The sequence below is a fragment of the Lipophrys pholis genome, assembly GCF_963383615.2.
Source record: "Lipophrys pholis genome assembly, chromosome: 11".
Classification (NCBI taxonomy): Eukaryota; Metazoa; Chordata; class Actinopteri; order Blenniiformes; family Blenniidae; genus Lipophrys; species Lipophrys pholis.
In genome coordinates, this window is record NC_137631.1 from 5,568,219 (window position 1) to 5,584,252 (window position 16,034).

The following is a 16,034-nucleotide window of genomic DNA, read 5'->3' on the forward strand; positions in this document are numbered from 1 at the left end:
TTAAGATTTTAAGGTTTTATTTACAGCTCCAGAAAACACTGAGGCTCACCGCACTTCACTCCATCTCCCGTGCTGTAGTGGTGGGCGGATCGATCCAAATATCGATAATATTGATACCCACGTTTGTATTGATATTGGACGATACCAGTGCGATGAGATTGGTACTTGGTTTTAGTTTCTCTCCTGTATGCATGCAATGTGCTCCAGCCTGAACTCTCCACCTGAAAAAATATTTACTTTGAGTGATAGTTTTGTCCACTTTGTTTTATTTAAGAAAATAATCCAGACATTACAATGTATGGGAGAAAACTGTTTTGTTACTGTTGTTTGAACCATTTATTTTATGATGATAATAAAGTATTTTCTGTAGTATTTCACGATAAACCTTTCTCAAATACTATTCTAGGTTTTAACAAATTAAAAAAAGCAAATACAAAAATCCTAAAAACAATCATGAAAATTCATCCAGATTTAGCGATTTGATGACGCATTAACCTTTATTATTAAACAAGTATCGGTATTGGATCGGTATCGGATCAGTATCAGTGATACTAACCCTGTATTTACTTAGTATGGATCATTACCAAAGCTTGCAGTATAGCACACCACTACCTTGCTTCAAATATTTGGGCTGTACCAACAACACCACCAGGCAGGTACCAACGTTTTGTAGTGAAAGAAGATAACATAAAATCAAGAAATATCTCACTAAATAATTGATTATATTATATATAAGGCACAACATACATTAATACCAAAAATAGATAATAATAATAAAATGAAATGATAAAATATGCCAAAAGGAAATGAATATAGTTAAACGTAAATCTAATGTTACAGAACTATAGAAATAAATATTGAATTGAATTAGAATTGTTTAAACTGACTGTGTTTTTTTCCCTGGAAGTTTACCATTTGAAATCTGTCTTCATCATTCTGAATCGGTGGGATGAATCTCTCTCTCTCGCGCTCTCTCTCTCTCTCTCTCTCTCTCTCTCTCTCTCTCTCTCTCTCTCTCTCTCTCTCTCTCTCTCCTGTCGCCTGGTGGCTGCAGCAGCACCACCGAGGAGCAGAGAGGAGGAGGAGGAGGAGAAGGATGCAGATAGAAGAGGGGAGCAGGACTGTTCATCCACCGAGCAGCTCATCTTATAGATCTGGAATATTTTCGGAATTATACTGTTCATGGTCGTCTTGATGTTTTTTTCGTTTTTTTTTTTTTTTTTCTTCCTTTAGACGGACAGGGTGTCCGTGACTGGCATCATTAAAACCTCACACACACACACACACACACACACACACACACACACACACACACACACACACACACACACACACACACACACACACACACACACACACACCATCATCTCCTTCATCACCATCACCCTCCACACACGTGAATTCTCGCCTACGTGACAGGAGATGCTTTCCTAATCTCACATTTGACGTCGTTTTGACGCTGTCTGACTCCCACGTACACGCAGGCAGCGGACTCACACCGCCGGGGATTGTTTTCTCCTCTTCCCCCCCCCCCCACCACCACCACCACCACCCCCTCCCACCCCCCACCCCCCCCTTCAGACGTTCCTCCTGCTCCTGCGCTCCAAAGTTGGAAGAAATCGGACTTGCGGGGAGTCGCGAGACAAGCATGGATGTATTTGGCGCATTGCTCGGCGCGTTTTGCGCGCGTCGCGCCCCGAGGACGCGCAGCAGCTGCTGGTGGCTGCTCGCGCTGCTCTGCCTCTTCTCGCACAGCTACCTGGGCTCCCTGCTGGACTGTCCGCCCACCTGCAACTGCTCGCCCACCGAGATCTACTGCAATACGTCCGACAACAGCCGCTTCTTCCCGCTGCTGTCCTTCCAGGGACTGAACAGCTCCGGGAGCATCGAGGACCTCCAGAACATCACCGCCATGTGAGTAGGGCTGCAGGGACCCCCGGTCGGCTCTGATTCACCCACACTCTTCACCATCACCTGATGCGTCCACACTCTTCATCGTCACTTCTTCTGATGCACCCAGACTGTCCATGAACAATGGTGAAAAGTCACCCTCTTTAAAAATGTTTGAACACTGGGACCAGGTCCCAGTTGGTCATTTAAGGCCACACGCTTTGGTTATAACATCTTTAATGATGAATTAATGAGTTATTCCATATCCAAACACATCCTCAAATGATACACACTTTTTAAGTGGACCACTCTGAAGCCCATTCTATTATATCCCGATGAACAAGCCACAATATTGACAAGCAACCTTTAATTATTCTGTATTTTACCACCTAAAAACAGAGAGATTAACAGATCCAAACACATCTATATTATACATAAAGTCTATTCACCTTCGCCTAACTCCTAAAACTGTTGAATACAAACAGGAAGGCTTCCACTCCGAACCGGATATAATAATTCCAAAGTGAAAATTTCAAGGTGCAGGACGATATGAATAATGGATCTGTGGAATCAAAAAAGCCAGGATTATTTATTAATCTAAGAGCTCTTTTCTGCGGTTGAATTATTGAATTCGTATACATTAGCTGAGGCCTCAAAGCAGTAGGACATGTCGCTCACAATGGGATGATTTTAGTTTCATATATCCGACATGTGGCTTCCAACAGAAAATACATCATCTGTCATGACGTTCTCATGAAACGTGATTCAGTAGAAGACACCGTTCCATAAAAACTAAAAAATATACAGATCTCCTCAAAAGATTGCTGTGTCAATATTGAGTAATACTATCCTAAATTACATTTCAGTCACATAAAAACACTCTTAAAATACGACTTACTATATTTTCTGGTCGTCTGTGCAGTAGATACTATCACTTGCAGCCGTTTTGTGTGTACAGTGCTCATTTCAGGCACCATTTTTTAAGATAAATGCATCAATCCAGGGGAAATAACTGGGACGAAGAGATGCTTTGTGAAAGCCGATGATTTCACTGCAGTAGTCTAGCACTTATTGTAATTCACTGCTTTAGAAGGAAGCATTAAATAGGGGCACACATTTTCCTGATGAAAGGTTAAACTACAAAGTAAATAAACTAAGGCTGAACAATATAAATAGAAAAATTACTGATGCACGGTGCAATAATGCCCTTCGAATTCAAACATAATCCTCGTCGGGTTGTATCGGGGATCTTTTATCAGACCCGGTGCTCTGTGCACTATCAGACCCAGGACCCGATACTGGTGTCGGTATTGGTGCATCCCTAAAAAAAATTGTTAGTATTTGTCACTAATCATATCATTGCAGTACTTGACAGCATTATTGCATGTTTATCATCGAGCCATAAAATGAAAAAAACCTTTCAAGAAATTTAAAAGCGTGATTATAAAAGTTAAAGACTGTATGAAATAGTCACTCTAATCTTTCATGGTTTTCCGGATGTGCTGGTCAGGGTGAACCTGACTGAATCAGTTAGAGTTCTGAAGAAGTGGGTATTCACAAAGCACCAAGATGTCCTTTGGTCTTAATACAACACATTTTAAACTTTGCAGGAAAATTTCCAGCTGCTTCGCTTGAATGAGATGAAACACAAATGTCATTCATTTGCCTCTCTAAATATTATTATTTCTATGCCGCAGTCACTGACTTGTATATTTTATTCATCCGATTGCAGAGCAGATCAGCCTTACGGGGGAATAAGACCAGATCTCTCAAAGAGAGCTGAAGGTATTAAAGCAGAAATGACTCAGGTAAAAAAAAAAAAAAGTTTCTATTACAAAGTCTTAGTGTCACTTTTCTTTGGATGAAGAAACCAGGCAGATCTCTAACAGAGCCCGATCTCCTCTCAGTGGGCACTGAATACAAATCAGTTTCATTTCCACGTCCGGCACATAAAACTCTAAAGTGACTTGTATTTGATAAGATTTGTTGTGCCTTTTTTCTTTTTTTTACGTATAAACATAAACAAAAAGGAGAAAAAAAAAAGGATTTTTCTTATTTAACTATGTGTCCCTTCCTTTAGAAATACCCAGCAGTCACTGTAACACAAGATATCAAACCGTTTAACATACTATGCAATAGGGATGGTACCGATTCGATACAGTATCGGTATATAAACGTAATTCACCAATCGGAAAGTTCCGATCCAACTTGAGGAGATTTCTGATCCATGAAGCCTCGTCTCTGCTTTACTGTTACTGAAATGATTCTACAAGTGTTTCCCTGCTGCTGCTCTGCTCGCCGGCTGCAAACTGTGGACTGGATTTGCTGAAGGGAGGCGGGTCTCAATGAGAAGTGGAGCAATGAGTCAGGAAATCCATTCCAGTTTGCAGCCAGCCAGCAGGCTACCGTAGCAGCAGTGTGCTATCCAGCTTTTCGTGACAACATGTCGCTGTTTGGACGTATTTTACACTCAAAACACGACAAAGCAGCAAAGCAACAAAGCAACATGGATGTTTGCAAAGCCGTTGTACAGCGAGACGGCCTCTCTGCCGCCACACATCACCGTTTTAAAACTCCAGCTCGTGGAGGAGAACGGCACTGACAGCGGCATCGAAACAATGAAAAGCAGCTCCTCCGCTGTAGCAGGCGATTCACACCTCTGTGAAGCTGCGTCCCACTACGCTAAACTCCCTGAAAATAGTCCCAATCATTTGTGTTGTGTTAGAGCTGGAAACACTGCTGTTTGTGCTGCGTTGCTAAAGAATTTCCCCAGGGGTTAATAAAGTGATTCTGAAGTTTTAAATATATATCAATTTTATTATGAGATGATGACGTCACACAGACCCTCACATTGTCCAAATGGAACAAAAATAGTTTGTCCTGCTTCCTTTTCTGACCTTATACTAACCTCAAGTTGCCTTTTGAGAGAATACCTGCATACATTCGTACATTTCATTCTATCTGTAGAGAGGAGTTTATTACAGCCTCATATAAAATCAACAATAATGATAATAATAATATTAAAGCAAACAGAGCCCAGGTATCGGAATAGTATCGTCGGATATCCACATTCAGGTATCGGGATCGGATCGGAATGGAAAAAAATGTGGATCGGTGCATCCCTACCATGTAATGACATTTGCTTACAGGAGAATAAACAGTTGAATGTCAGTAAACGTTTCTGTTATCTATCTTCGGATTTTTTACAGATATCACAGATTTTCCTTCCAGGCTTTTTCCTGGGGGGTTTGAAGTGTTTGAAACTCACCAAGCGAATAAATCCGTCTGTATTATTGCGGCTGTGATTGTCACTGATGCTTCAGGCATTCGGGACTATCCATGCCTCGTAGCTCAGTGGAGAAATAGAATATTAATTAAAGCACTAACTTCAGCTCTTTATTGGATTTGTGCAGATTACTGTATCTGAGCCAGTTTTTTTTCTTTTGATTGGTTGATTTTAGCGACACGTGATTCCAGGGGTGTGAAAGACATTGTTTTTCAGGGTCCACATACAGCTCAACTTCATCTTAAGTGGGCTGGACTGGTAAAATAGTGCCTTAATAACATTTAAATTTCAACTTTACAGTTTGAAGATGTCTATATTCTCACAAAACGGAACAATTACTATAGAAAATGACAAAAATACTCAACATAAAGCCAATTTAAAGATACTTTCCTTTGCAAAATACAGTTAAATATCCGGTTTGGGCTAAAAAGTGTTAAGTTTGACACCCCTGCACAATTCCATTGAACTCTACAGTACATTGCATTCAAACAATGTATTAACCAATTCTTGAAGTTAGAGTTTTGCTATAGATCTGTAGTATTCAGTATGAGGCATTTCTATTTTACTCACTGGGAATTGTAGAGTCAAACACCACAGATCACACACCACCAACAGTTTTCTACGTCTTGGCGACCGTTTGGTCTAGTTTCTCATCGCTCAACCACCAGAACCACAAAGCAGCCGAAAAGCAGCTGACGGGACGGAAGAACGCAGGCGGGCTTCAGGGACGAGCTGTTCCGTACAGCTCTGACTCAGTCCACATCACTGTGGCGGCATTAAAGCACAACACAAATCTGACAGAGTGTCAGAGTGAAGATCACCTGATCATTTCACGCACATTACTTTTCACCACCTTGTAAAATTGGTTGTGTGTGTGTGTGTGTGTGTGTGTGTGTGTGTGTGTGTGTGTGTGTGTGTGTGTGTGTGTGTGTGTGTGTGTGTGTGTGCGTTTTTCATACTTTTGGGTTACTTGAGAAATTGCAGACGCCTCAAACAACCCTCCAAGTCGGCTATTTCTTCATTTTTAACAGATTACAGGATGAGATCACAGGGAGATACAGGGGGAAAAAGATAAGAAGTGGCGTGTTTACTGCTCCTCTATTGCACAAGAAAGGGCGTCTGCTCCTTTCAGAGGCTTTTCTGTTCCAAATATTCAAGTGCTTGGTTTCACAAACGGTGCACATAATGAACCGCTGGCCGGGAGCGCGGCAAGTTAAAGCAGTTTGTAAACATTGAAAGAAGAGCAGGTAAGGAAGAAAGAAACAAAACGTCATGAGAGCAAAAATCGACCAACGTATAATCCATGAGACATATAATGGGTTTTGTGTTTGACAGAGAAAAGGTTAAGAATGATTTTCACATCAATATTTCGTGTTGAAAAACTTAGAATGGGTATTTAACTGGTATAAAAAAAGGCACCATGCACTTGGCATTAATGCTGTTTTTGATTCAAAAGGATGGAATTTAAAATATAATGGAAAAAGTCATTCATTTTAATTAATTCACCTGAAAAAAAAACAACAGACTAAATGTGTGTTTGGAAGTCAGAGGCAAGAGAAAGAGTACTGTTATTTTTGAAACCAAAAGACAAAGACATTAACAAGTGCTAATAGGTGCTTTTATTCATCATGAAGCCTATTGTTTTCTCAAAAACTCGGCATCATCACACGTTGGCCTGACATCGTGCAGCTTTTATTCACTGCTTGTATATAAATGACAGCGTGGGACGAGCACAGTCATTAAAGTTTCATAAGCATCCATAAACATGATGGAATTATAAACATGATTCAGTCAGAGTGTGTTTGAAATAAATAGGCCCGTTAAAATAGCCAATGTCCTTAGTGGCCATTATGTACCGTGTGAATGTGAGAGCTCATATCTTCTGCTCAGAGTAGAGGTGGATGTAAACGTGTGTATTGCTGAGAAGCTGTTGAGGTTAGGGACGCACCAATACCACTTTTTTTAAAAAGATCAGTACAAGTACTAGTACTAACCTTTAGCTACTTGCTGATACTGAGTACTCATGTAAGTGCGTATTATTATTATTATTAAATACCTTGAAGTCTACTTCATACTCCGTACAGAAACAATGTGCGAAGACTACCGGTATGTGTTCAGGATCGTCAGCCAGTGATTAAATTCAGTATTTTTGTCAGATGTATGAGAGGTTCTTCACAATCTGTTCCTCATAAATTGAAATTAGTAAAGATGAGGCCGTGTCCTGAGGGGCTTCAGAGTCCAGATGGCTCAGGGGAAAACTTATTGTCCCACAGTTGAGCAGACGTGTATGAATGATCTGGAGCCTCCTTCCAGATGTCAGGTGTAAAGACATGGTCAGGCTGGTTATCGCGGTAACCCCCGAACTGCTCACCACTGAGGTTATGTAGTGCAAGGTGCCTGGCAGTAGATAATGTGTCATATAGACATCCATGGTTGATAGAGGGCTGGGTCTAGTGTGTTAGATGACCTGTGTTTTCAAAGTGGTGTGATGATTGGTGTGAATTTGATGGAGTTTGTCATGACTAAGAAACTAAATTGCAGTAAACTTAAAGAGTGATTTCAGTTTTGTAATTATTGGGGGAATTGTGTCCCACTTGGAAACAATCTGCACTCCGACCAAAGTTATAGTTCAAATCAGGAGTGTCAAATACAATTCAGTTCAGGGCCCACCTGCAGCTCAATCTCATCTTCAGCATGCCGGAATACTAAAATTGTGCCACAATAACCTTTAAATTGAAACTTTAAAGTGTTTCTTTGTTGTGTGTGGAGAATACGTGACACAAATTCAAACAATTACTGCCAAAAATGACTACTTTTAATGATAACTTAACTTAAATCAATGTTTTCTCTGTCGTTTTTACAGTTGGATTAGTGGTTTGGCCATATTGGAGCCAGTTTTGTCCCACAGGCCTTATGTTTGATACCCCACACTGCCTGCTGTATTTGCTATAATTGTCAGTTAGAACGCAGCCAGGGTGTGAGACTTAGACGATCACATATATTCCAGACATATGACGTGGAGATATTAGTTTGTCTCATGTCAGAAAAAGCAGAAGTAGCTCAGGGTATGAACCTTGGAGACAGTGGTGATCACTGTGTAACGACTTATGTTGGCAGGATGTGTGCGTGCGTGCGTGCGTGCGTGCGTGCCTGAACAATCATCAGGTTTTTCCCACAGTCTCTCAGCATTCGTTTCAACGTTTTATCCATGGGCTTTGTGGGTTAAGAAAGGACTTGTTAGCATGCTATACAATGGATGTTACATTGCCTACATACTCACATACACACACCTACGCTTGCTATGCAAGACCTTGGGCTTGTTTCCCTCTGTACAGGACAAATTAGAAATCTAAAAATGGACGCTCATTTTCCCCGATGACTCCTCCTCTGATACAAGATGATGCCAGATGTTCCTTGTACAGTTTCTCTTGGTCACACCAGTGTAGCAGAAAGAGGCAACGCAAGAGTTCGAGTGTTCAGAAGGAGCTGCAGGTGACTGGGGAACGTCTCCCTGTAGACTGGATTTAGGGTTTCACGCTTCCTACACTGCATGGGATGTCCATTACAATAAGGCCATAATAGTCTTTGAATTTAAACTTTAAAGTCTTCCTTTGCTGTGGCACGGAGTATACGTAATATCTATATATATATATAATAATATCTTTATTTTCCCAAAGCCAAACGATTACGATAGAAAATGATACAATCTCAACATGAGGCCATTTTTAATGAAACAGTTTGGTGCAAAATACAGTGAAATGCCCAGAAACGTCTCCTATAGTTGGTGTTTTTTACAAAGTGACAGCATGGTTGTGAGGCTAATGCTCGTGTGCTCGCTTTAATGGCAGCATCACCAACGAGTCTCAGTGTTGAGTTCACTACTCTTTAAGAAATTCGTGATTCAAAAATCAATGTTTTCTTTGAAATGTTCACAATTTCCTCGGTGGTTTGGCTGGATTGGAGCCTCTTGTGGGCCAGCTTTGGCCCATGGACCTTATGTTTGACACCCCTGATGAAGGCCTTTCTTTTTCTCATAAAGAGTCGGACAATCAACATGGGAAAATTGGAAAGTTTTGATGAACAAAAATCTGTCTAACACATCTTGAAAAACAAAAAGAAAGACATTCAAATGGATAATAGTTTCTTAAGTGATCCACTTGACTTTCTTGTTTTGCATTAAATCTCTAACCAATTAGTTTCTCTGTTCTTGAGTTTGTCCACTTAGAGACAGAAAAACAGGCCGACACATGTATTCATCCAGCACCTGTTTAGGAGCTGCCAGAACATGTGACTGTGTCCTCCCTTCTTATCTTTATATATTTAACGCAGCTATTTATCAAATGCACTATGACAAAAAGATCAATACGTAGAATCAATACAGTGCTGATGTCAATATTAATATGCTGTCAATTATGACAATGGAGAAAAAAAATCAATATTTTCTTCGGTAATGCTCTATTGTCAGAAAATGTCAATTATATGTGAAATAATAGATTACAAGCAGGTCAGAGTGATGTCTGATGCATTAGTGTTTACAAGGCCGACACCTCGGGCTGCAAAACCAAGCAGGCTTTTACTGTAATTACCGACTGTTATTGCACGAGCAGCTTCTGATTCGACGCTCCCTTGAAATATCACAAATACATCAGCGGTGAGAGTTTTGGTTTGTTTACAGCATGTCTGATCATGTGAGGCCTGTTCATCACTGTAGAGAGAGTGTCACTGCTGGGGCCCCGGTCATTTTGGCTTGGATTTGCCTCATTTTCTGCTTTCATGTTTTGGTATTCCTTGTTATCCCCCCCCCCCCTTCAGGTTTTGGGTTAAAGTTCAGGCTTCATGTTAGGACTGCACAATACCTCAAAAATGTATTGTAGCTGGTTGTTCCAGGGTGGAAGTTAAAAAGGAAAAAAATGCAAAAAGATTGTCATGGAAAAGACCAACTGGTGGTGTGTCAAGAGAAAAAAAACCCACTGTTGTTAGGAAGAACATATCTCAAAGTTGAAAGACATTAAGTTGTCTTTATTTTATTGTGAATTTTATCATTATTGCAACATCATGAAATATTGCATTTTCACTTAATATGGCGCTGGGTTAGGGTAAGAAGATTTTGTGTTTGAGTTCAGGTTAGCGGATTTTCTCCGTGCAGTGTGCAAGTTCTTCCTGTGTGAATGTGGGTTCTCTTGTTTTGGAGGTGTGATGACCATAAAATCCACGTATGTGTGAGTGTGTGTGACGGTTTGTCTCTGTATTTGTCCTGCGATGGATTGTACCGATACCAGTATCAGGTCCGACACTGCAAGGAGTACTGGTGCTCGGAAAAAAGTTCCCAGATACAACCGGGCGAGTACAACACATATCAAGAGGAGGTGAAAGATAGTTCGTCAAACAACAGCAACTTAATCGCCAGCAGAGTCAGCCTGATTCTGCTCATTAGTTTAACTGCTCATCGCGTACCTCTGAGCCGTGCTACATGCTACGTGCTACATGCCAAAGAGTTTTGAGGCTCACACATCCATGACACTACACGCTAAACGTGACTAAAGTATGACTGATACACTCATTAACAGCGAGATGGAGCACGTGGCGACATAAAGCGAGCTCCGTCCCCCCCGTCTACGATCTAAAATATTCATAGAGCCGTGCATAGATAGACGCTACGCATGTCCCTATGCATACTGTCGACGCAGCAGTATACTGGAGCCTTCAACGCTGCTGGTGGTGTGGTTCTCAGCAACACAAAGCCTTCCCGTATCATTTGCATATGGAGTATAAATTAGGCTTTTAGGCTTTATCAGCAAGTGACTAAAGGTTAGTACTCGTACTTGTACTCACCCTTTATAAAGTGGTATCGGTGCATCCCTAATGCGCTGATGACCCGTCAGTTCCTCAGTGTGAGAATCAACGTAACGCGTGCAACAGATGTAGAGATTTTCATGCTTGTCATCGTCACTATTCGCCGCACCTGCATACACAGGCACGTTCATGAGTATACATTGAAATCAACGTTATTATTCCTCTCACTTCGATGGGCATGGCTTCACGCGAGTGCACATTGGCATGCGTTTAGTGCTTGTGAGCAGAAAGTCTTAAAGCTCACACCGAAGCGTTGCTGTTTACCCTGTTCTTCTCAACCTCAGAGTGATTGAAGCAGTTTGTGTGTATGGATGGATATCAGATCTAAAATGGGAATGGAGTTGTTACGTAAGTACACAGCACGTTTGATAAATCAAGGATACCACTGACTCACCCCTGCTTTCAAACCTGCGCCATGGAGTAGCCTCTGAATAACATTGATGCACGGTTTATACGGCTGTTTTGTATGCATTTCACCCGGCACGTGCCGCTCTTGAGTGCCTCCGTCGTGTGTCAGCTGATTAACTGTTTGAATGGTGTGATGAGAGCAGTCAGACAGGATTGGACTGGTTGAAGCCGAAGCACAGTAGTTTCAGCAATGGACAGCTCCCCTGACTGCGTCTCCTGCTGCTGAATACAAAGTAACTGAAAACAACAGATGAGATGCTTACGTGGGTGCATAGCTGTTGCCATGGTTACGCCAGCTTCAGCTCCCGCGGTCGTCCAGCTCTACACTTTGCACTATATCCTGCTTATTTGTCTTGCCTGTTTTTATGTTGATACTAATCAAAAATAATTACGGACTTACAATTTACTCTGCTCAGTGGTGCTTTCTCCTCCGTGAAAGAGCCGAAAACCACTACAGTCACAACAATCTGTCCATTTCCCTGAATATGCCTCTTGCACAGGAAGAATTGGTTGGATTTGTTCTTATAAAATGAATGACTGACAAGCTGACTTGGTAAGCAGTTATAAGTATTGATGCACCGATGCGCCATACCAGAATGGCGTATTGGTCCGATACTGCAGGACTACTCGCACTTGTCAGCGCTCCCCGATTAAACCTGGTGAGTATTACGTGATGTCATGCATCAGCAACGTTGCCTGCAGGTATGGAAGAGAGCACAAGCGATTTCTGCAGTTTGGGGATTGTTTATTAATGACAATGACAAAAGTAACACGGTAGAATGTGTTCTGCTGAAATATCAAGAGGAGGGCAAAGTAGTTTCATACAACAGCAGCAACTTTAATCACCAGCAACATTTGGACCAGCAGAGTTAGCCCGATGTTGCTTATTAGTTTAACTGCTCAGTGGATCTATGCTGCATGCTACATATTACATACATATTTTGGGGCTCACACTCTAGAGATGCCACATGACTGAAGCATGACTGATCCACTCATTAATAGTGAGCTCACCCCCTCGGTCTACAGTCTCCAGAACACACAGAGGAGTGCATGTATAGATGCTACGCACTGCTCCATGCACACTTTGTGTGGCTCAGTTGGTAAGATCACAGGTTCAATTCCACATGTCAAAGTGTTCTTGGGCAAGACACTGAACCCCAAACTGCTCCCAGTGGAGTGACAGCGCCTTGCATGGCTGCAGCCGCCATCAGTATGTGAATGTGTCAGCTGCTCACGCAGCTGAAAGGTGCTATATAAGTGAAGTCCATTTATATATATATATATATATATATATATATATATATATAAGTGAAGTCCATAGCCTATCGTCAGACATGTCATTTTAATATGGAGTAAAAATTTGGCTTTTTGTCATTGGCAAGAAGCTCAAGATTACGACTCATAAATAATCGGTAAATCACATGTATGGCAATGAATGAACCTTTACTTTAGCATTGGCAGATATCTTTCTCAATTCTGTGCTGCTTCCACTTAAAGCAATTTCACTTTAAGGTGATTAGAGCTCATACTTGCATCCCTAATTTCAAGCTATCCATCTCGTCCTCTTTGAGGTTTATAGTGACAAAAGCAGAAGTTTAACCCACAACCCGCCAGATTTACAAAATTGTGTATTTTCTTTAGCTCAGTCAAGAAACTGTCGATATACAAGCTATTTTCTACGCTTGTTGATCTCTTCAGTAAATTCAGTGTAATGAATGTTTAATGTCTTTGAAACTTATCACAAGAGTCAATTGAATTCCTTCTTACCAAACACAGAGATAACCCTCTAAGACATCATTATAGTTCAGTTTGACCTACTCTGGTTCTTCCTTTGTCTCGTTATCACCTCTATTTTACTTCTCCTTTCACTTTTTCAGCCCTGTATGACTGAGTCTGGTCTTCTGAATGTAAGTGGGATGTGATTGCTGAAGTGGAAGCAGCTATTTTCCCCAGGAAGCCAACCTCTCTCTAATGTCTGGTTGATTTTCAAAAAGCATGATTATACTAAGGGAGGATGTGTTGGAATGGGGCGATGGGAATCGCAGATTTTAGATATAGGACACACAAAAGGAAAGTATCTGTAATGAGTATGAGTACAAATACTGATACCGATACCGATACTGCAGCATCGGACCTGATACTGGTATCGGTGTGTCCCTACTCAAAACTACATTGAGTTACAATAACTAAGCGGAAATGCAGAACGATAGGAACCACATGTTGGATCCTGACCTGTCCATTGTGTGCCCTGCAGCTCACTCATTGTTCGCTTCAATCCCAAAGCTGTTTTATTCCATACTATTGTGTTTGGCATCTAGAGACACTAATTGATCCAAAGAAATCATATTAAACTTATTTAGTGCAAAAGCAAAACAAGAGGACTCAATGCTGCCTCTTTTTATTTGAACATGAGGTGAAAAGTTCACATTCGAGCTGTAATTACCTGTTTGAAATGTCTCAATAGGTGCTTCAGACAATGTGATGGGTCCAACAGAGGGTGTGCTAAGACTTACCTGTCACGTTGTTAGTCCTAAGGTAGATGGCATACTAATATTGTTTCAAAAGTAGTGTCGAGAATGTATGATCTACAGCTTCATCCAGGTTTCAGAGCATTCAGGCGTTTCTCTTTTATGGTGTTAAGCTTGTGCATTTTCATATGAGTGAACAATGTGCACATATAGTGGACCTTTGCAATATAATAAGAAATCAGTGAGGTAACTGGTAGGATTCAGGTGTTTTAAGCTGCTTAGGCAACGTTTCAAGTGAAAACGCATCGGCTTTTGTTTTTTCTGTTGCAGCATTTCAGAGAAGTAGTGTTTCACCGTTTTCACGGAGGCAAAGAATTTCAAAAGGTTCCACCGTAGGAGCTCCGTTGGCAAATGGGGCCTTAATCTTACCTGCAGGTTTGCTGCCTCACCGCTTCTGAAACCCTTGTTTCATTCAATACAACAACTGAAGGTTTTGTCACCACATCCCACAGTCGGGCTCGTCTGCTGAGATTCTACATTGTGATCATACCGGTTGCTTTTCCTGCCAATGCAGTCACATATGGCTGGTGTAGTAGGTGCAGTATTGGTCTTCTGTCAGTGGAGTTATCAGCTAATGTGCTGTGAATGAAGCTGCTGACACAGCTCCCACAGCTGACCTCAGCGCGCTCGTCTGCGTCTTGCTCTTCTGTTTTGACACAATGTCACCTTCAGGTGGTGAGTAATGTGGGAAACACTGCAGGTCTTACATACTGCAGTGGTTTGTGTCATTAGCGGTTCCTTTCGTTATCGTGCTGGAAGGAGTCGGGTGTCCGCTCGCAGTGTGATGAAGCACACGTGAGAACACACTGACGGATGCGCTTTAAAAAGGCGGAGGCCTCCACCGATCTCATTGCGCACGAGTGGCATCCTTGCAGAAATTCACTTCCAAACGTGCTTTAATGAAATATAAAACGGCATTGTTTCTGGGATTCCTATAGCTTATTACAGACAAGGATTAATAAAGTACTGTATAATTAGTTTACTTCAGGATGATCATGTTCAACATGTCCATATCCGCGGAATATTCAAAAAGTGTTGATTAGTAACTTAGAAAAAAAAAAATCTTTAAATAAATGATTCGCCTATAATAGAAAAACTTAAACCTAGAAGCTTTGTGACATAGATGAATTAAATGCTGACTCGCCTATTTAAATTGTAGTGAAATGTGATAACTCTAACAATATAGAGGGTTTATTTTTAGGACCCCTGGTTGGGAATCACTACTAGAGACAATTAAAGACTTTTTGTACTAGTTAGAGTCGTAACTGGTAGCAACTGTCACCCTCATGCTTTTGCAGTAAAGATAATCCTAATTATTTATGGGACTTTCTTCAGATAGGGGTTATCACTGCGAATCATCTCCTTCCTCACTGCATCCACAAACCTCATCAGCGGTCTTCCTCGGGATTATTTTCCCACAAACATGGCCAAACCATCTCAGCCTCGTCTGCTTCGCCATCCCACCAAACTGTCCTGTACGGGCCATGCGTATCGTATCGTATGATGCACTCAGTCTTTATTCACTGGCAGTGTATGGCATTTACACAACTCAAAAATGCAATAAATAGCAACATTTTCTTCAGCAATCAGAAGCTTCATTTACATGAAAGAACATAAAACACACTTTTAACTGTACAAGCCAGGTCATTGCTAATATTTGTTAAAAGGTCACCTACCACAGAGACAACGCAAGCAGTTACTAATAATCATATCGCCCCGCAGTCTGAATTGGCCCAGCAGAGGGCGCTATGCTTATGTTATTTGTATAATCTATATAACCACAATACTCAAAGGAAATCAGAAATTAACAAAATACATAACATTAAACTGACAGATTATTACTGACAGTGGAATAATCTCACATAGTTTAAATCATCATTGTTACTATTGATCTGTGTGTTTGTGATAAAGCTGTTCTCGAAAAAGAAAGAAAATTGAAAGGTACAGAAAAATGTAATTGTCTCTCTATTCAGGGCTCTTATTGTACAAGACCAATGTTCAGTTTCTACCAATGACAATTTTCCATGATTGATGACAATACAGTGCACAGTTTCACGCTGCTTCCAATA

At 41.1% G+C, this 16,034-nt stretch overlaps 1 protein-coding gene across 1 annotated transcript in view; it reads left to right on the forward strand.

Moving 5' to 3' along the window:
• Nucleotides 1-1,648: 1,648 nt before the first annotated feature.
• Nucleotides 1,649-16,034, forward strand: part of LOC308116518 (NT-3 growth factor receptor-like) — a gene marked incomplete at its 5' end in the record, with an annotated part of 62,119 nt that continues 47,733 nt past the window's right edge. Inside the window, one exon of the mRNA XM_080474767.1 lies at nucleotides 1,649-1,914. Within this exon, the coding sequence (XP_080330893.1) occupies nucleotides 1,649-1,914 (266 nt within the window). The remainder of the gene's footprint in view (nucleotides 1,915-16,034) is intronic.